Here is a 20,787-nt window from a genome sequence, read left to right on the forward strand (position 1 = left end):
TGACCTTGATCATATCCCTTCTTTAAATACAAGGTGGTCCTTCTATGTCTGTAATTGTGATCACTGCTAAAAGGAAGCTAGTAACATAGCATCAAAGCACAGTGCAAAAAGGCAATTCAATCAGACACCAAAACTCTGTATCAAGTGTAGAGTCCTCTTGTCACTTCATACAAGGAAAAAAATTTAGAATACATAAAATAAGGACTCATCATCCTCATAAAATTCACCAGAAATATATGCCTCTTGAGTTTTTAATTAACTCATTCATTCTGCATTTATTGAACACCACTTAGTGCTGGCATTTTGCTAGGCCAGAACTGGTAATACAGTAGTATGCAAGAGAGACACAATCTGCCCTTGTGAAGTTTTCCATCCCAATTGCAGTGGAGGACACAGATAATAAAAATATAAGACAAGATTGTGAAAGATGCTGTGAAGGAAATAAACAGTGTATGTGATAACAGAGAAACAGGGTGGGACGAGCCTTATTTTATATATACATGTAATAAAAATGTGTGTTTGTGTATGTGTATGTGTATATTTGATTCTGGCATCTCTGCTCTGTGCTGTATTCTGTTATTCAACTTGTCTATTCCTAAGCCAATATAGAGCTTTATAGTTTAATTATATAGCTTTATAATAAATGTTGTTAATTGCAGGGTACATCCCCTGTCCTATTTGTTTCCCTCAGAAGTATCTTAGCCATTTTTGACTCTTAGGTCTCTCATAAATATTTTAGAATCAACCTATCAAGTTCCATGAAAAATGCTAATAGGATTTTGGTTAGAACTACTTTTAACTCTTGGATGGAATTTGGGAAGAACTGACACATTCAGTCTTTCTATCATGAATGTAGCTATTGCTTCATTTATTTTTGTCTGTAATATCTTTTAGTCAGTTTTATAATTTTCTGTAAACAGGCCTTGCACATTTATTAAATTTTTTTGAGGTAATCTATAGACTTTGTGTGTGTATGTGTACTACTGTTATTGCATGTAAATGGTCCTTAAAATATGTGTTCTATTTCTTTGCTGCTAGTATTTTAAAATGCAGTTAACTTTTGTCTGGTAGAAGGCCTCTCTGGCCCCATCCCCCAGCCACATGGAAGGAGCTTAACTTCCTTATGTGACTGGGCACAATGCCCCTGACTGAAGGAACTCCAGCCCCTTCCGCCTAGCAACCACCTAACCACCTAACTAATCATCACCCACCACCTCTGCTCTCCCACCGCCCCAGGCCCTCTGCCCCTATAAAACCCACCGAACAAGGAAAGCGCGCGTGATTCCTCCCTCCCCGCTTGAGTCGCCCGGAGATCCCAATAAAGTTGGTACCGGCCACCACGCGTCCTGCCTCGTGTCTACTGGGTGCCTGCCTCCGTGGGTTGGGGTCCCACAACCAGGGGTCGCACAAGTGGTGCCGAAACCCGGGAGGTTTGGGCTGCCGGCCCAGCCGCAGGCCCCTCCCCTTTGCGACCTCTCTGAATCCGGCTTCTCTGCACTCCGATTAAGGTAAGTTCGTTCTTTTTTCCTTACCTTTCCTTCCCCGTGGTGTGCACTGTGGTCCCTCCCAACCCCAAGTCCACGGACCTCTCGCCAAGCGCCGGCCGGCCCGAGCAGGGTCCTCCAACCAGGCTCCAGGAGCCTTTTGGGAACCGCCAGACAGGGGACGCCCTCTCTGACTCTTCCCTCTTCCAAATCTCTGGGTACTTGCAGCATAAGGGGGACGCCTCTTCCTGCATTTACTCAGCCGTTGGCAGGGAAATTACTGCTGCGCACGCCATGGGGAACGCGGAGTCTAAAATACCCCCTAACTCCCCTCTTGGGTGTTTATTGCTCAATTTCTCCGAATTGGGATACTCGCAAACTCTGAGACGCAAAAAAACTCATTTTCTTGTCTCAAGTGGCATGGCCCCAGTATCGGCTCGATAACCAGTCACATTGGCCCCCGACTGGCTCTTTCCATTCCAACGTCCTTCGTGACCTTGATAATTTCTGCCACCGTACAGGCAAAGACCGCGAGGTGCCTTATGTACAGGCTTTTTGGGATCTCCGTACCCACCCGGACCTTTGTTCCACTTGCTCTACACACCAGGTTCTTTTAGCCCAAGTTCCTCGCAAAAATTCCTCTGCTATTTCTATTACTTCTCCCCCGCCTTACTCAACGCAGGAGGATCTGCCCGACCATCTGTCTCCTCCCGCCAACCCCAACCGCCAGCTACCACCAGTCGTTAGCCCTTCCCCCACTCCCCCCACGCTTCCCGCCTTAGAAACTCCACCTCCCTTTGTTTCCCCAGCGGCCACCCCCTCCACGCTTCCTGCCTCAGAGGCCCCACCTCCTCTTGCTTCTCCGGTGGCCACTCCCTCCGCGCTTCCCGCCTTGGAGACTCCACCTCCCTTTGTTTCCCCAGCGGCCGCTCCTTCTGCGCCTCCCGCCTTAGAGGCCCCACCTCCTCTTACTTCCCCAGTGGCAGCCCATACCCGCTCACACCAGCCCACCCTCCTGGCACCGCTCCGCGAGGTGGCTGGGGTGGAAGGTTTAGTTAGAGTGCATGTCCCCTTCTCCCTCCAGAATCTGTCACAAATCGAGCGCAGGCTCGGCTCTTTTTCAGCTGACCCCTCTACTTACATCAAAGAGTTCCAGTACCTCACCCAGGCTTACAGCCTTACTTGGCACGATATACGATATACGTGTCATCTGCACTTCCACCCTCACTGCCGAGGAACACGAGCGCATCCTCACGGCAGCCAGGCACCAAGCAGACAGGGACCATGCCATAAATCCCAATCAAATCCCTGTGGGTACTGAAGTTGTTCCCAATGTGGACCCCCAGTGGGACTACCAAACTGGCCACAGGTCCGACACACCCCAACGGGACCGCATGATCCAGTACCTTCTTAGGGGTATGGATATAGTCTCTAACAAAGTCGTCAATTATGACAAACTCAGGGAGATCACTCAAAGGGCAGACGAAAACCCCGCCCTTTTCCTTGGTCGCTTGCAAGAAGCGCTAGTCCGCTATACTCGACTAGACCCTGCGTCCCAGAATGGGGCCACTGTCCTAGCCTCCCATTTCATTTCCCAATCTGCCCCTGATATCAGGAAAAAACTAAAGAAGGTAGAGGAGGGTCTGGAAACCCCCATACAAGACCTGGTGAAAATGGCCTTTAAAGTTTTTAACGCCAGGGAGGACACAGCTGAGGCAGCCCGCCAAGCCCGAATGAAGCAAAAGGTCACTTTGCTAGCTGCCGCTCTGAGGCCGGCAGGAACCCAAAAGCCAAAAGGCAGTTCTGGCCCTCCTCCTGGGGCGTGCTTTAAATGTGGAAAAGAGGGGCACTGGTCCTCAACCTGTCCCCAGCCTCGTCCACCCACCAAGCCATGTCCCGTTTGCCAGCTCATGGGGCACTGGAAGTCGGACTGCCCCAGTTTACCCAGGGTTCCGGCCCTTCCAGGCCGGCACACTGGACAACAAGGGGTTGTCACTGGAAGCCTGGAACCTGGTCGTGCTGTCCAGGAACCAGACACCCAGAATTCTCCGTTCCCAGAACTGCTGGGGCTGTTGGACGATTAGTGGGGCCCTGGCTCCCCAACTCCAGTTACCCTTGCCGAGCCCAGGGTTACGCTCAAGGTAGCGGGTAAAAGTGTCTCCTTCTTGCTGGACAAGGGGGCTACCTTTTCTGTCCTTCCTTCCTTTTCGGGCCCTATTATCCCTTCCCAGGTCTCGGTTGTGGGAGTTGACGGAACCCCCCAAGTCCCTAGCCAAACTCCGCCACTCACATGCTCTTATGCCTCTGTCCCGTTTACTCACTCCTTCCTGGTAATTCCAACCTGCCCAGTGCCCTTGCTGGGACGAGACATCCTCTCCAAATTAAACGCCAACATTACCTTCTCCCCAACCGCTCAATGTAACCTCCTTCTGCTGGCATACACCCCCGAACACACACCCTCCACAGAAAATCTAGTCGCCCTCCTCCCTGAGGTAAATCCCCAAGTCTGGAATGTTGACAGCCCCACGGTGGCTGCTCACCACCGGCCCATTAAAATCCTCCTCAAAGAGTCCTCCCCCATGTCCCTCTGTCGTCCACAATTCCCCATCTCCAAGGCTCACCGCCTTGGACTCTGGCCCATCATCGAACGGCTTAAAAGCCGCGGCCTCCTAATCCCTATCAATTCCCCGTGCAATACCCCCATCCTTCCCGTCCGCAAACCTTCGGGGCAGTATAGACTAGTCCAGGACTTACGTCTTGTCAACGCGGCGGTTGTGCCCATACATCCAGTTGTTCCAAACCCCTACACGTTGCTCTCGCATATCCCTCCAAGCACTGCTTGCTTCTCGGTATTAGATCTCAAAGATGCCTTTTTCACCATTCCCCTCGACCCAAGCTCATACTTTATCTTTGCCTTCACTTGGGATGATCCCCTTACGGGTATTTCCCAGCAGCTCACGTGGACCGTCCTCCCTCAGGGATTCCGGGACAGCCCTCACTTGTTCGGACAGGCACTGGCCCTTGACCTACTCAACTGTAACCTCACGCCCTCTTCTGTCCTCCAATATGTAGATGATTTACTGGTCTGCTCCCCTAGTCGCCCTGAATGTATACGGGCCACCACCATCCTTCTTAATTTCCTACATGACAAGGGGTACCGAGTGTCCCCTAACAAGGCCCAGGTAGCCTCATCTTCAGTCACCTACCTAGGCTTACAGCTCACGCCTGGGAAAAAATCCATCACGGTCGACCGGTTGCAGGCTCTTAAGGCCCTCCAGGCCCTGCAGTCAGCTCAGGAAATACTCTCCTTCTTGGGACTGGTTGGGTTCTTCCGCCACTGGGTCCCTAATTATGCCGTCTTAGCCAAGCCCCTATATCAGGCCGCAACAGACACCCCTACGGGACCGCTCTCTTCCCAGGGCACGGTCGACCAGGCCTTCCGGGCACTCCTCAAGGCCCTATGCACATCCACCAGCCTGGCCTTGCCTAACCCCAGCCTGCCTTTTCATCTGTACACAGATGAAAAATCCCATACGGCAGTAGGGGTCCTAGCACAACCACTAGGGGGCACCCTCCTACCTCTGGCCCACCTGTCCAAACAATTAGACCCCACTGAAAGGGGATGGCAGCCTTGTCTTCGCGCCTTAGCCGCAGCAGCTACCCTCACCACTGAAGCCCTTAAGATCAATTTACAACTTCCACTTCAGGTGTTCTCCACTCATAGGCTTGCTGAACTCCTTACCCACCGATCTCTACCTCACTTAGGACCATCTAGAGTCCAGCTAATACATCTACTCTTTATCGAAAACCCCAACATTACGCTTTCACACTGTGCTGCCTTAAACCCGGCCACCCTCCTTCCATGCCCCTCAAGCTCTGCATCAGAACCCCTTCATTGCCCCGAGGTCTTGGCCGAAGCACAGTCTCCTCGCCCAGACCTGCAGTCTACGCCTCTGCCATCAGACCTCACTCTATTTGTCGATGGCAGCTCCATCCCACATCCCTCTGGTCCCCAAACGGCCGCCTATGCTGTAGTTACACAGACGGACATCATTGAAACCCACTCCCTTCCCTTGGGTACCACCTCACAACAGGCCGAACTGGTGGCACTCACTCAGGCCCTAAAATGGGCTAAGGACAAAGAGGTTAACATCTACACAGACTCTAAATATGCCTTTCTCATAGCCCACTCCCACTGTATGATCTGGAAGGAACGAGGCTTCCTCACTACTAAAGGCTCCCCTGTCCTAAATGGAAAGCTTATTGCCAACCTCATCCAGGCTGTCCAACTCCCTAGCAAGGTTGCGATCATTCACTGTAGGGGACACCAAACCACTGGCTCCGCAGTGGCTATAGGCAACGCCTTCGCGGATAGGGTAGCAAAAGACACTGCAAAAAATCACCCGCCCCCTGCCTGCCTCTATTTCCTGTCCAGGTCATACAAACCGTCTTACTCAGACCGGGAAAAACAAATTCTCCAGAGCACCCCAGGAGTGACGTTCAAAGATGAATGGGCCTTTTTTTTTTTTTTTTTTTTTTTTTGAGACGGAGTTTCGCTCCTGTTACCCAGGCTGGAGTGCAATGGCACGATCTCGGCTCACTGCAACCTCCGCCTCCTGGGTTCAGGCAATTCTCCTGCCTCAGCCTCCTGAGTAGCTGGGATTACAGGCACGCACCACCATGCCCAGCTAATTTTTTTGTATTTTTAGTAGAGACGGGGTTTCACCATGTTGACCAGGATGGTCTTGATCTCTTGACCTCGTGATCCACCCGCCTCGGCCTCCCAAAGTGCTGGGATTACAGGCTTGAGCCACCGCGCCCGGCCATGAATGGGCCTTTAAGCACAACCTTCTCATTCTCCCAAAGCAGCAACAAACTCAGATAATCCGGGATATTCATAACTCTCTTCACATTGGGCCTAAGGCCCTGCTCCACTTCCTCAGTCCACTTCTGCACCCGGACGGCCTCTCCCAAACCATCCATGAGGTCCATGCAAAATGCCTCACCTGTGCCAAGGTTAACCCCCAGGGGTCCTGTCACCCCCGCAAACAGCTCCACCAACTACGAGGATTTCTTCCCGGCCAAGACTGGCAAATCGACTTCACCCACATGCCAAAACATAAACAGTACCGGTATCTGTTAACCATTGTTGATACCTTTTCAGGCTGGATTGAGGCTTAACCTACAGCGTCTGAGTCTGCAGAGACGGTGGCCACTCATCTCACCCGAGACATCATACCCCGCTTCGGACTTCCGGCCACCATCCAATCTGACAACGGCCCTGCCTTCATCTCCAAAGTTACTAACGCTGTTTCTACCTCCCTAGGAATCCAGTAGAAATTACACACCGCCTATCACCCGCAGTCCTCCGGTAAGGTAGAACGGGCCAATGGCCTCATCAAGGAGCAGTTAACCAAGCTCATGCTAGAACTTCGCCAGTCTTGGGTAACCTTGCTTCCCATTGCCCTCGCTCGGCTAAGGGCAGGCCCTCGGGGCCCATCACAGCTCAGCCCGTTCCAGCTGCTGTACGGTCGCCCCTTTCTGCTCTCAACCCCACCACCTCCTGACGCTGCTCCCTTGGAAGGATACCTCCCTTATTTCACCCTCCTCCGAAGCCTTCTCCGTGAGCACGCTAACGCCTCTCTTCCCCAACCTACCCAGCCATCCGAGGACACCCAAAAAATCTCCCCGGGTGATTCGGTCCTTATAAAATCTCTAGCCCCAAAACCTCTAACCCCCAAGTGGGAAGGACCATACACAGTCATCCTTACCACCCCATCAGCCATCAAAATCGCTGAAATCCAGTCTTGGATTCACCTGTCGCGGGTCAAGAGGGTCCCACATGGCTCCTCCCCACTGTGGAAGGCTGCTCCTACTGGCCCTCTGTCTATCAAACTTACCAAAATATAAGGGCAACACCCCATATGTCTGGAGGTTTTACCTAACTGAAAATTACACCAAGACCGCCTTTATCTGTGACACTCCTCCTTACAGCCACAACCAGCTCTTGGCAACCTCTGATTGCTCCCCCAACAGATGCAAGGCCCCCATTTACCTAAACTTCACCCAATTTTATAATGTTCCTAGCTCGCTTAAAAATCCTCTCCTGGCCGGGCGTGGTGGCTCAAGCCTGTAATCCCAGCACTTTGGGAGGCCGAGGCGGGTGGATCACGAGGTCAAGAGATCGAGACCATCCTGGTCAACATGGTGAAACCCCATCTCTACTAAAAATACAAAAAATTAGCTGGGCATGGTGGCGCGTGCCTGTAATCCCAGCTACTCAGGAGGCTGAGGCAGGAGAATTGCCTGAACCCAGGAGGCGGAGGTTGCGGTGAGCCGAGATCGCGCCATTGCACTCCAGCCCGGGTAACAAGAGCGAAACTCCATCTCAAAAAAAAAAAAAAAAAAAAAAAAAAAGATTTTATTTGTTCTCCACTACCTTGTGATTTCAGACCTTCCTTCTGGGATCATGTTCCTTTTACTTGGTGCAACCCTTAGAGTACCGAAGAGATGACCATGCTCATCTCTTTATGATGGACATTGTTAGTTTTGTTAATCTGCAAATGTCTTTATTTTGCCTTAATTATTGAAAAATGCATTATTTTTTTCTGTATGCAAAATTCTGGGTAATGTTTTCATGCCATTTAAATATTTTTCCACTAATTACTGGTTTTCATTATTGTTGAAAATTCATTCCAGTTGTAATTCCTTTGTATGGTTACTTTCTCTTTGGCTTCTTGTAAAGTTTTTCTCTTTGTCTTTGATGTTCTGAAGTTTCATTATTTTGTGTGTAGGTGTAGATTTCATTTTCTTTTTCTTTTTTTTTTGAGAAGAAGTTTTGCTCTTGTTGCCCAGGCTAGAGTGCAATGGCGCAATCTTGGTTCACTGCAACTTTCAGCTCCCGGGTCCAAGCAATTCTCCTGCCTCAGCTTCCTGAGTAGCTGGGATTACAGGAATTCCCCAACCCACCAGGCTAATTTTGTATTTTTAGTACAGATAGGGTTTCTCCATGTTGGTCAGGCTGGTCTTGAACTCCCGACCTCAGGCGATCTGCTTGCCTCAGCCTCCCAAAGTGCTGGGATTAGAGGTGTGAGCCACTGCGTCCGGCCTTCATTTTATTTTTCCTGGGATATGTTTTGTTGCTTGGATCTGTGACTCAATTTTTCATCAGTTCTGGAAAATTCACAGCCATTATTAAATATTGTCACTATTCCATTCATTTTCTCTTTTTCTGAGATCCCAATTTAGATACATTTTAGACCTTCTTAATCTATATCACAAATTTCATTTATTTTCATATTTATTTCTTTATTTCTGTGATATATTCTTCTCTAATTGACTAATTCTCTCCAAGTATTGATTCCATTTTTATTTTACAATTATATTTTTCATTTTAGAAGCTCCATTTGTTTGATTAAATATGCCCATTTATTCTTGAGTTTCTTTTATGATCATCTTACTAATTGCATTCATTACTTCTTTAACCATTTTATATACAGTTATTTACACTCTGCATCTGATATCATCTTCAGTCTTTGGAGATGCAAATATGTTGATTCTTTTTTTCTTTTACTCACAGTGGCTTATCCTCTCATGTAATTGGTAATCTTTATCTGTGAGGTCATTGCTGAGGTAGTCCCCAGTTCAGGACTTCCTCAACATTCTCAAGGGTTTTACCTTAGAATAAGTGTCATATAAACAGCTCCTCTACTTTGATGTTTCAAGATTTGGTATTTGCTATGTACTAAATGGTGTCCCTCCACCACCCAAAATTCATATTGAAGTCCTATCCCCGTATTACCTCAGAATGTGAGTGTATTTGAGATAGGGTCTTTAAAGAGATAAGTAAGTGAAAACGAGGTCATTAGTGTAGGTGCTAATCCAATATGACTAGTGTCATCATAAGGACAGGAAGCTTGGACACAGACAGGTACAGAAGGAAAACAATGTGAAGACACAAAGAGAAGATGGTCATCTATAAGCCAAGCAGAAAAGCCTCAGAAGAAATCAATTGTGCTAACACCTTCATCTCAGACTGCTAGCCTCCAGAACTGTGAGAAAATACATTTTTGTTGTTTAGACTGCCCAATCTGTGATTCTTTGTTATGACAGACCTACCAAACTAATAGAGTATATAGCACCAGGAAGCTCACACCCTAGCTTCTCAGATCCCTAACTCCTGAATGCTCTGGCTGGCTGAGATACCTGGTTGTGCCAGCCTCAGCTCACTAGGCTGAGAAAACCAAAACACAATAAGGTTATAAAACTTGACTAAAGTCACACAATATTAAGTGGTGGAATCAGGATACAATATGATTCTATAACCTGAACCATAACATGCTATAGAACCTCCCTACATTAAACTCCCTAGTAGACTTCCACCAGGATTTTCTAGGGTCACCCTAAACTCAGTATGTTCAAAGCTGTACCTCTAATCTTGCTATATCCCCATGTTGCTTAATAGTACCACCTCCATGCACACAGTTGCTCAAAGGAAACACTCAGGAACTATTCTCTCTCCCCATTCACCTCTCATGTTCAATTAAAAATCACATAAGCCCTGCTGATTTTTCTTTCTAAATTCCTGCTTCTCCATCCCCAATGCTAATATATTCTGACCTTTATCATATCTTTCCTAGAGTACTGCATCACCTCCATGCCTCTCATGACTCCTGATACCCTCTACAATCTTTCTAAAGCACATGTCTCTTCATGCCATTCCCCTGCTTAATAGTCTTCAATAATTCTCCTATTGCCTACATAATAACTTTTATTGTGTATACAAACTCTTTGATGATCTGACCCAAGAAGATTCATTTAGATTCACTCTCTACCACTTCCACTTGTTTATTCTCCAGTAGTTGAACCCTAGATCCAACCTGCTTTATTACTCCTCTGTTCTTTAGCACACATTGTTCTATCTGAATGTCTTCCATATCACCTGTCTACCTGAAAAACTCCAAACAATATTTCAGAAAAATGTTCAATGCCTCTTTTTAAGTTTTTCATAAGTTAGCCAACAAATTCCAGCCCTTCATCTAAAATCCCATAGAAATTTTAATATTTTTTTAATTATAGGAATTAACCCACAGGCTGGATGTAGTGGCTCACACCTGTAATCCTGGCACTTTGGGAGGCTGAGGCAGGAGGACTGCTTGAGTCCAGGAGTTGGAGGTTGCAGTGAGCTGTGATCATGCCATTGCACATCAGCCTGGGTGACAGAGCAAGACCCTACTGTGTCTAAAAAAAATCCCCAAACGATGAACACAGTATATTGCATTTATGTGCTTGGATATTTATTTTCCCATTAGATTGTAGGCAATTTGAGTGCAAGACATGGCATAGGTGTCTCATTCAGAAAGTATTTGTTGAATGAATAAACATACAATGCTTAGAAACTTCCAGTCTCAACACGTCTTTGAGCTCTGGGATCTTATTTTTTTAAACTGTGTAGAACATCACCTTTATATGCAACCAGTACTTGAAACTCAACATGTCCATAACTGAACTCATTTTCCCCGACCTGCTTTCAACCCTCTTTCTGTATTCCCAAACTCTCATCTCTCCACTTTTCCCCTTCCCTCTTTCATTCAGCTAACTCATGTTTAGTCTTAGCTAGTAAGTCATTTATTCTAGGATGCCTTCCCTGGCTCCCTGTTTTATATTAATAAGATCCTCTTTTGGCTGTCCCACAGCACCATGAAGATTATCTTAACACTCATCAAAATCTGTGATTACTTGCTTAGTTATTTTTCCTCCTCACACCAACATCAGCTTGGGAATAGAGACCCTTACACAGTACTGCTGAAGGGCTATACATTGGGAAAAGGGAAATAATCAGATCTTTTGGGGATTACTGGACACAGGCTCTGAACTGACACTAATTCCTGGAGATCCAAAGCATCACTGTGGTCTGTAAATCAGAGTAGGGGCTTATGGAGGTCAGATTATCAGTGGAGTTCTAGCTTAGGTCTGTCTCACAGGGGACCCAGTGGGTTTCTGAACCCACCCTGTTGTTATTTCCTCTGTTAAGAATGCATAATTGAAACAAAACTTGGAGCTACCAGCAGGAGCCCACTGAAGCATACCCAACTTCGAGCTTCCCCTCTGGTGGAGCTGTTAAGTCCTCCTGAGCCCTGGACCTCCCTTTGGTTGATGATCCTGAATTTATTCTGAGTGGTTCTTCTTCTAGGAAGTTGTTGTTTAGTAATCCTAATTCTAGTTCAGAGATGCATTCTAAAAGATCTTCTCTATTGCTTTCATCCCCAAATTAATCTCAATTGGCTTGTCTGTGTGCATTTGTGTGAGGAACTGAATTGTTGTTTTCATAGATAAATGAGAGACCTGAAAGGGCATTTTGCTCCTCCCAGCTGAAAGGCACCCCTGGGTGACCACGGGGCTCATAGGAGTGTCTAGGACATTGACCCCCTACAACATACAGTGGCCCTACAGAAAAATCCCCAACAAAAATTAATTTAAAAAAGTACTCATCCATGAAATGCCTATAAGGGCTGATTACCTGGCATTTTGAGCCCTCTCAGAAGTAACAGACCTCTGAAGAAAGAAACTAAAACACATAAGAGGGTGGAAACGACTCAGTGGTAACACGCTGTGGAGTCCTGCCTGCAAGCAGCACACATTGATTTACCATACAAAAACCCTAGGTCACAGCTTAGTTCTTCCTTTTAAGAAAAAAAAAAAAGGTGGGAAGCAAATAATCTAAGAATAAGGAGAAAACAAAGAGAATGACTCCTTTTTGAGCACTGTACGTTTTATGGCAACTCTACTGCCAAAGTTTATGTAAAATGGAAATAATATGGTCTTTGTGCACATTTAATTTCATTAAGGAAAATGAGCCCTAAGGCCAACATGGAAACTATAAAGTTCCTAAGTTCTCTTTTCTCCATTATTTTTTTCTGCCTGCTTTAAATCTGCTGCTACTTTTCTATTAAGATAAAAATCACTGTTTGGATCTAACAGGTTTTTTTACAAGCCAGTGATTTTGTATTTATGTCATGGCTAAAGTTCTGAAGTAAAAGCTATAGGATCTTTGTGTATGTGTGTACATATTTAAAAGCCCTTTATAAATTATAGAATTTTATGTTTAGTTGGCAGTTAAATCCATTTTAATTTCCCTCTAGCACACCAGACTTTTTGTATCTGTACCTTATAATGTAAATTTTGCTACCTGATTTTCACCTGAGTTGTTTTCCTTTAATATGCAATTTTTTTTTTTTTTGAGATGGTCTCTCTTGTTGCCCAGGCTGAAGTGCAATGGCACAATCTCAGCTCACTGCAACTTCTGCCTCCTAGGTTCAAGTGATTCTCCTGCCTCAGCCTCCTGAGTAGCTGGTATTACAGGTATGCGCCACCACACCTGGCTAATTTTTGTATTTTGAGTAGAGACAGGGTTTCTACATGTTGGTCAGGCTGGTCTTGAACTCCTGACCTCAGGTGATCCACCCATCTTGGCCTCCCAAAGTGCTGAGATGACAGGTATGAGCTACCTTGCCCAGCAGTAAAATCTTTAATAAATAAACTGACTTTAAAGTTATTGGTAAAATAATATTAGAATATCTTTTTTTTTTTTTTTGAGACGGAGTTTCACGCATGTTACCCAGGCTGGAGTGCAATGGCGCGATCTCGGCTCACCGCAACCTCCGCCTCCTGGGTTCAGGCAATTCTCCTGCCTCAGCTTCCTGAGTAGCTGGGATTACAGGCACGCGCCACCATGCCCAGCTAATTTTTTGTATTTTTAATAGAGACGGGGTTTCGCCATGTTGACCAGGATGGTCTCGATCTCTTGACCTCGTGATCCACCCGCCTCGGCCTCCCAAAGTGCTGGGATTACAGGCTTGAGCCACCGCGCCCGGCCATATTAGAATATCTTAAGAATTTTTTTGCATTTATTGATCAAGTGGTTTCGTGTTTATTCCTTCAGAATACTGTAAGATTTGCCATAAGGGTTATAAAACTATAAAGCCTAGCCAAAGACAATGATATTTGCTTGTGTATGCTTATGAAATATTGTTGGCTTAATGAAAATAGCTAAATCCTGAGTTATTGGTATAAATAACATTAAATGTAACTATAAGTTTTTGTTTTTTTTTTTTTTTTTTTGAGGTGGAGTCTCTCCCTGTTACCTAGGCTGGAGTGCAGTGGCACGATCTTGGCTCACTGCAATCTCTGCCTCCTAGGTTCAAGTGATTCTCCTGCCTCAGATTCCCAAGTAGCTGGGATTACAGGTATGCGCCACCATGCCAGGCTAATTTTGTATTTTTAGTAGAGACACGGTTTCTCCATGTCAACTGGGCTGGTCTTGAACTCCCGACCTCAGGTGATCTGCTCGCCTTTGCCTCCCAAAGTGCTGAGAATACAGGTGTGTGCCAGTGTGGCTGGCCAAAACTCTACTTTTCAATGATAACAACTGAACTAGAGAATTTCCACTTGATGGGGCATTTACTGCCTTGCAATGGAATGTTAACTGAAGCTACCCCAATGCTAATGGAAATAATGTTTTCCAGAAAAGTTCCATAATAAAATAAAAATGGTTTACATAAAATCTTGCTACCTGATAAGCAGAGAGCCTCTTTCTAGGACTAATTATGAGGAGCTGCTAAATTCTACAGTGCCCGGTAGACAGCTGTCAGGAGCTGTTGGTTTTAAAATGGTATTTCCAAGTCACCTTTCTGAGTTCTCCAAAATTAAAATAGTAATTTTATGACAATATAGTTGTTTGCATAAGTTTAATAAGAGTTTTAAAACAAAACAATTGGAGACACTGGTTATTTTACCAAGATTTAAACTAAAATAGACTATTTTTAGTAAAGTTAAGCAAAGACAACTTAAAGGCAGTCTATATAGCCAACTAATTATTGCTGCATTTTATGCAAATAATCAGGCAAGCATAATAAAGCCTAAAACGTACCTTGCACACAATTGGTCTTGCTATAATTTATCTTTAATAGAAAAAAAAGAGGCTAGAGAAATTGTTTCAAAGGAAAGTCATAACATTTAACAGTAGATTTCAGCTGTAACTTGCTTTTTGAGTGTAAATTAAATTATTGTTTCTTGACTACAGTAATCCTCTAGAGAGTACCAGATTATAATTTTTCCTCATATTTTTAGTTGGTGCCCTAATGGAATAGGTTCCTTTGTAGGGAGAAGACTCCGTAAGTGCTGAGACAGGAGCCAAAATACTCAGCCTATTTCCATATAAATAATGAAGAAGAAAGTAACAAGAAATCTAACTGTAGTCATTATTAGTTATTCATAAGTGATCTTAATTCTTTTACTAATGCCTCTCAAGTTGGAAGTGTGAACCTGGGGTGACATTATAAAATGAATGACTCCAAGGCAAGATGCTTTAAGCCCTCTGTCATGCCCTCATAAGGGCTGCTGGAGGGCGCCTTGGCTGAATGGCAGTGCCAGCGCTGGGAAAGTGCCCGCTGTTTAGCCAGCTAGGGAAGGAGACGTCCAAAATAGCTGAGATGTCTCCTTCCTCAGAGGAGTTAGGAGAAAACTCCGCTTCTCCAAGCTCTTTTGGTAGGCCTGAAGTTGTCAGGCCTGCAGACATTTGGGGGCTTAAATGTCTCTATGTGATGCTGTGCTTCAGTGGTCACGTTCCATGTCAACCTCAAGATCTGCTTCTGCATCAGGTTCCTTTTTTCTTATAAGAATTAATCAGTAAAAGTAATGTAAATCCTAATGTCTTTGTGACAAGTATGGAAAAAGTGCTGACGCATTATGCCCCTTACCTCATCTCGGCTGCTGAAAATTCCTGAGCCCCTACCTGTATGACACATGATGTACTTGACCCTGCCCCCAGTCGCTGACCACCAAGGCCACTCCCTACCTACGCCCTATTTTCCCTGACCCCAGCTTTTATACTCAATAAAAGTCAGAGGGTGTGGACGCTTGGGGCCACTGCAGGACTCTGCGATTTGGTTTGCAGTGGACCTCCGAGCCCAGACTCTCTTTTCTCTATCTCTGTGTCTTGTGTCTTTTACTTCTACAATTTCTTGTCTCTTGTGCCAGCAGGGAGGGGCTCACAGAACCCTGTAGGGCTGGACCCTACATTCCTTTTTATGTTCTGACACACAAATTACTCTTATAATTGTCAAACTTATCTCTCCTCATTTTACTTCGAAGGAAACCAAAATCATGGTATTCTGAAGATCAGAGATATGAATTTCCCTCATTTAGCATCCCACTGGACCTGGATCTGTTTCACTGCAAATGCTCTGGTGCTAAAACTATACAATCACCCTCCCTCTATGCCCAGGGACTATCACAGAAGAGTCAAGAGTATGAGAGTGTAAGGGCCTGCTTTGAGGGATAAAATTAGGTCAAGGTCAAACCCTTCAAATAAAGAAGGGGTACAAAGATGCCTAAAGAGCTGGTAAAACAAGTTTAGTTGCCTTCTAAACTATTATGTGTCACCTTTGCATTCACCTCAACTGTAAATAATTTTCTGCTTAATATAGATTTAAAGGAACATATTTACTAACAGGATAAAAATACCTTATAACAAAGCCTCCTGGGTATAATACTCCCAAATATGAGTTGTGAAGATAAATTATTATCTGTCTATCTATCTACATATTTTTTTTTTTTTTTTTTTTTTTTGGGAAGGGGTTTCGCTCTTGTTACCCAGGCTGGAGTGCAATGGCGCGATCTTGGCTCACCGCAACCTCCGCCTCCTGGGTTCAGGCAATTCTCCTGCCTCAGCCTCCTGAGTAGCTGGGATTACAGGCACGCACCACCATGCCCAGCTAATTTTTTTTTGTAGCTTTAGTAGAGACGGGGTTTCACCATGTTGACCAGGATGGTCTTGATCTCTTGACCTTGTGATCCACCCGCCTCGGCCTCCCAAAGTGCTGGGATTACAGGCTTGAGCCACCGCGCCCGGCCTTACATATTTTTAATTAGTTTTCAGAACAATGCTTATTTATTTATTTAGAGACTGAGTGTTGCTCTGTTGCCCAGGCTAGAGAGCAGTGGCATGATCTCAGCTCACTGCAACCTCTGCCTCCCAAGTTCAAGTGATTCTCCTGCTTCAGCCTCCTGAACCTCCCAAGTAGCTGGGACTACAGGCACACCACCACGCCTGGCTAATTTTTGTATTTTTAGTAGAGATGGGGTTTCACTATGTTGGCCAGGCTGGTCTCAAACTCCTGACCTCAGGTGATCCACCCGACTCAGCCTCCCAAAGTGCTGGGATTACAGGGGTGAGCCACTGCACCCAGCCCAGAACAATGCTCATATTTTTTATTTTTTATTTTATTTTATTTTATTATTATTTTTTTTTAAAGATGAGGTTTCACCATGTTGGTCAGGCTGGTCTTGAACTCCCGACCTCGGGTGATCCACCCACCTTGGCCTCCAGAGTGCTTGGATTACAGGTGTGAGCCACCACACCCGGCCAATGCTCATATTTTTATAGCTAATTGCTGTAAGTCTATAATAAAAAACAAGCTTACAGTAGCTCAATACATAGAAATTCTAAATAAGTCAGTCTTGTAACTTTGCATTTGGTTTTGTTTGTTGGCTTTTTATTTAAAATAATAATTTTAAGAGGTAATGAATGCCTGTTCACCTCCATTCCTATCTGGCCTAGAACAATTAATTGGCTATAAGTCTTTTGATTCTTAAGGCCCTTGGCCATAGGGAGTCCTGCTGAGGGACAAAAAAAATGATACTATAGAATTATACGACTTCTCCTGTGACAAAACATCCTTTTCTCTCCCAAATATCAGTATATGGTGCATATAAAAGTGGTGGGAAAAATAGATTTGTCTACTGTTAACAAGTCCTATGACAATTTAGATACCGAGGACCAGACGTTCCCTGCATTTGATTTGTACCCTCCTCAGCATGTTATACTTATGGAGACAAATTGGCCAAAAGAGAGATTTAATTTATTGGATTCTGATTTTTTTTTGTTGTTGTTGTTGTTGAGACAGAGTCTCGCTCTGTTGCCCAGGCTGGAGTGCAGTGGCATGACCTCAGCTAACTGCAACCTCCACCTCCCAGATTCAAGAGACTCTCCTGCCTCAGCGTGGATTCTGATTTAATGTCAGTCCTACAATCCTTAAATAAGATTTATCATAAGGTTCAGATAATCCTTGATAAGGAGGGTAAACACATTGTGAGTCTGATCAAAGAATATGATGATGTATGCAAGGCTTTTTTTTTTTTTTTTTTGGCTTGTTGTTTACTGCCCTCTGATTATGTCTATAACCTTCTTGGATGCCTAATCTTCACTATCTTTATGACATCTGTCACTGTATTAGCATTATATATCTCTTGTAAATGTTATGCCAGATACAGCAAAAGGAAAAGGCACAATTAAAGATCCGGATTGTGATCGCTCACAAAATAGATCTGATCAGGGATGTTTTGTTTTAGATTAAACCGTAGGCCTGACTCCATCTCATCCCTTAAACAACTGACTATTATATCAGGTCAGACTGTCAGAGATGTGTGAACCAGAGCAACTCCATCTTGAATAGGAGTTGGGTAAAATAAGGCTGAGACATACTGGGCTACATTCCCAGACGGTTAAGGCATTCTAAGCCACAGAATAAGACCGGAGATCAGCACAACATATAGATCATAAAGACCTTGCTGATGAAACAGTTTGCAGTAAAGAAGCTGGCTAAAACCCACCAAAACCAAGATGGTGACCAGAGGTGACCTCTGGTCATCCTCACTGCTACACTCCCATCAGCATCATGACAGTTTACAAATGCCATGGCAATATCAGGAAGTTACCCTATATGGTCTTAAAAGGGGAGGCATGAATAATCCACCCCTTGTTTAGCATATCATCAAGAAATAACCATAAAAGTGGGCAACCAGCCGCCCTCAGGGCTGCTCTGTCTATGGAGTAGCCATTCTTTTATTTCTTTAGTTTCCTAATAAATTTGCTTTCACTTTACGTTATAGGCTCACCCTAAATTGTTTCTTGTGCGATATCCAAGAACCCTCTCTTGGGGTCTAGATCGGGACCCTTTTCCTGTAACAATACCATATTCTACTTCTATGATCCATTATCACTAATATTTATTACATCTGACAGGTACTGACTGATGTATTCTCTCTCCCTAGAAAGTATAAAAGTGAGCTGTGCCTGCCAACTTTGGGCATATGTCCTCAGGACCTCCTGAGACTGTGTCACAGGCGCATCCTTAAACTTGGCAAAATAAACTTTCTAAATTGATTGAGATCTATCTCAGAAACTCAGATACTCAGGTAGGGGTTCACACGTCCTACCTGAGATTTTCTCCATCTCTTCCAATAGTTTTTCCAAGTCCTTATTCAGATCTGAGAGCATTTTCAGCATGTTGTTGTAGGTTTTTTCCTCAGGGTCAGCATCAGCCATTTAGGGAATGCACAGAAGCTGCAGTGAGACAGACCCACATTTCAATTCCAGCTCCATTCGTTATAACTCAGTGATTTCTCCAAGGAATTCTCTCAGATTCAGACAATACCACTTACTCCACAGGGCTGTTGTAAAGGTTAAATGGGAACATGCCTAGAGAGCCCAGCATAGCTTTTGGCACATAGAAGCTGTCTTTCCCCTTTCTGCCATCCTTGCCATACAAATATAGCTGAAGGCTGCAGTGATTAACACAGAAAACATCTTCATCATCGTAAGGGAAAAAGTCTGCCATAATGTTAACATAATAGTGGAATTTATTCTGGCAAAACTGTATTTAGTACCCACTAAGATGCAAGCTATTGCGGTGATGTTATAAAGATACAATCCCTGCACCTAAGGAATTTCTTGTGCAATATGGGAGTAAGTCACAAATAGCATGTGACAAACCAGAATGTGACAGATGCAAAAGCAGATACATAAATAGCAGTTAATGTAATAATTACACATATCAAGCTATGGGAGCCTGGAGGAGGGTAAGTTTAATTTTAAAAAATGAAATGGTTCACACATTAAAAAAAATTATTATCAACTTAACTTTCCAGAAGAATTCTCCTGGGCATTAGAGGCAGTGCCCTATAGAGATTGTCCTGTTTCTGGAACAGAACTGCCTGGGTTCAAATCTTGGTTCCACCACCTATCAGCAGTGCTACCTTTGGCAACTTATACGTCTTCTCAACAAATTTTTCGTGATTTTTAAAAGTTTTTTTTGAGATGCAGTTTCGCTCTTATTGCCCAGGCTAAAATGCAATGGCGTGATCTCTGCACACTGCAACCTCTGCTTCCCAGGTTCAAGTGATTCTCCCACCTCAGCCTCCCAAGTAGCTGGAATTACAGGCATGCACCCCCATGCTTGGCTAATTTTGTATTTTTAGTAGAGATGGGATTTCTCTGTGTTGGTTAGGCTGGTCTCTAACTCCTGATCTCAGGTGATCTGCCTGCCTCGGCCTCCCAGTGTTGGGATTACAGGCGTGAGCCACTGTGCCCGGCCAAGTTTTGTATTTTTTAAAAGAGAATTATTAGTGGTACCTATATCTTGCGGAGTTTTGTGAGGATTAATTGAAATAAATTACATACTATTCAGAACAGTATCTACCATAATGAGCACTTAATAAATCATATCTATTGTTATTTAAAATATTGAACTGTAATTAAATCACTCCAGATCCTCTCCTAATCTTTATTAATATACATTAATTCATTCTGTTAATATTTGATGCTTACCTATTTATATACAAGGCACGAGTAAGAAAGGAGAGAAATAGATTAATAATGTTGTAAGAGCTGTCAGGGAACTTGTAACCCTATGAAGGTGAAGGAATGAGCCAGATAAGCATAAAATAGGGAGGAATGGGCCACAGATACTGTGGCATTGTTCCCACTGTACATGTGGGGAAAAGCTTCCTGGCCTTTAATTCAGAGTTAGAGGCCTCCACTCAGTTCTCCTGTGACTTCCTGGGCCTCCCTCATAATGGTACCTCTTAGCTGGTATGATTGTGGACTCTCTACCTCCCCAACTAGACCGTGAGGTCCTGGAGAGCAGAGGCTGTCTTTTCAATGAACTATTCCTAGTGCTCAGCTCAGGGCTAGGAAAATAGCAAATGTTTAATAAACGTTGGTTGAATAAAGGACTATTATAACACTCTAATTTGAAAAGAAAATTGTGATCTTGGCCAGGCACAGTGGCTCACGCCTGTAATCCCAGCACTTGGGAGGCCAAGGCAGGCATTCATGAGGTCAAGAGTTCGAGACCAGCCTGGCCAACATGGTGAAACCCCATCTCTACTAAAAATATAAAAATTACCCAGGCATGGTGGTGGGCGCCTGTAATCCCAGCTACTTGAGGCTGAGGCAGGAGAA

At 44.7% G+C, this 20,787-nt stretch overlaps 1 protein-coding gene across 1 annotated transcript in view; it reads right to left on the minus strand.

The window, feature by feature from the left end:
- Positions 1-20,787, minus strand: part of SYCE3 (synaptonemal complex central element protein 3) — a 30,356-nt gene that overhangs the window by 3,681 nt on the left and 5,888 nt on the right. Inside the window, exon 2 of the mRNA XM_032266214.1 lies at positions 18,762-18,888. Coding sequence (XP_032122105.1) covers positions 18,762-18,870 — 109 coding nt within the window. The 5' untranslated portion in view covers positions 18,871-18,888. The remainder of the gene's footprint in view (positions 1-18,761; positions 18,889-20,787) is intronic.

Source organism: Sapajus apella, unplaced genomic scaffold, assembly GCF_009761245.1.
Source record: "Sapajus apella isolate SASKATOON/1434 unplaced genomic scaffold, GSC_monkey_1.0 scaffold156, whole genome shotgun sequence".
Classification (NCBI taxonomy): Eukaryota; Metazoa; Chordata; class Mammalia; order Primates; family Cebidae; genus Sapajus; species Sapajus apella.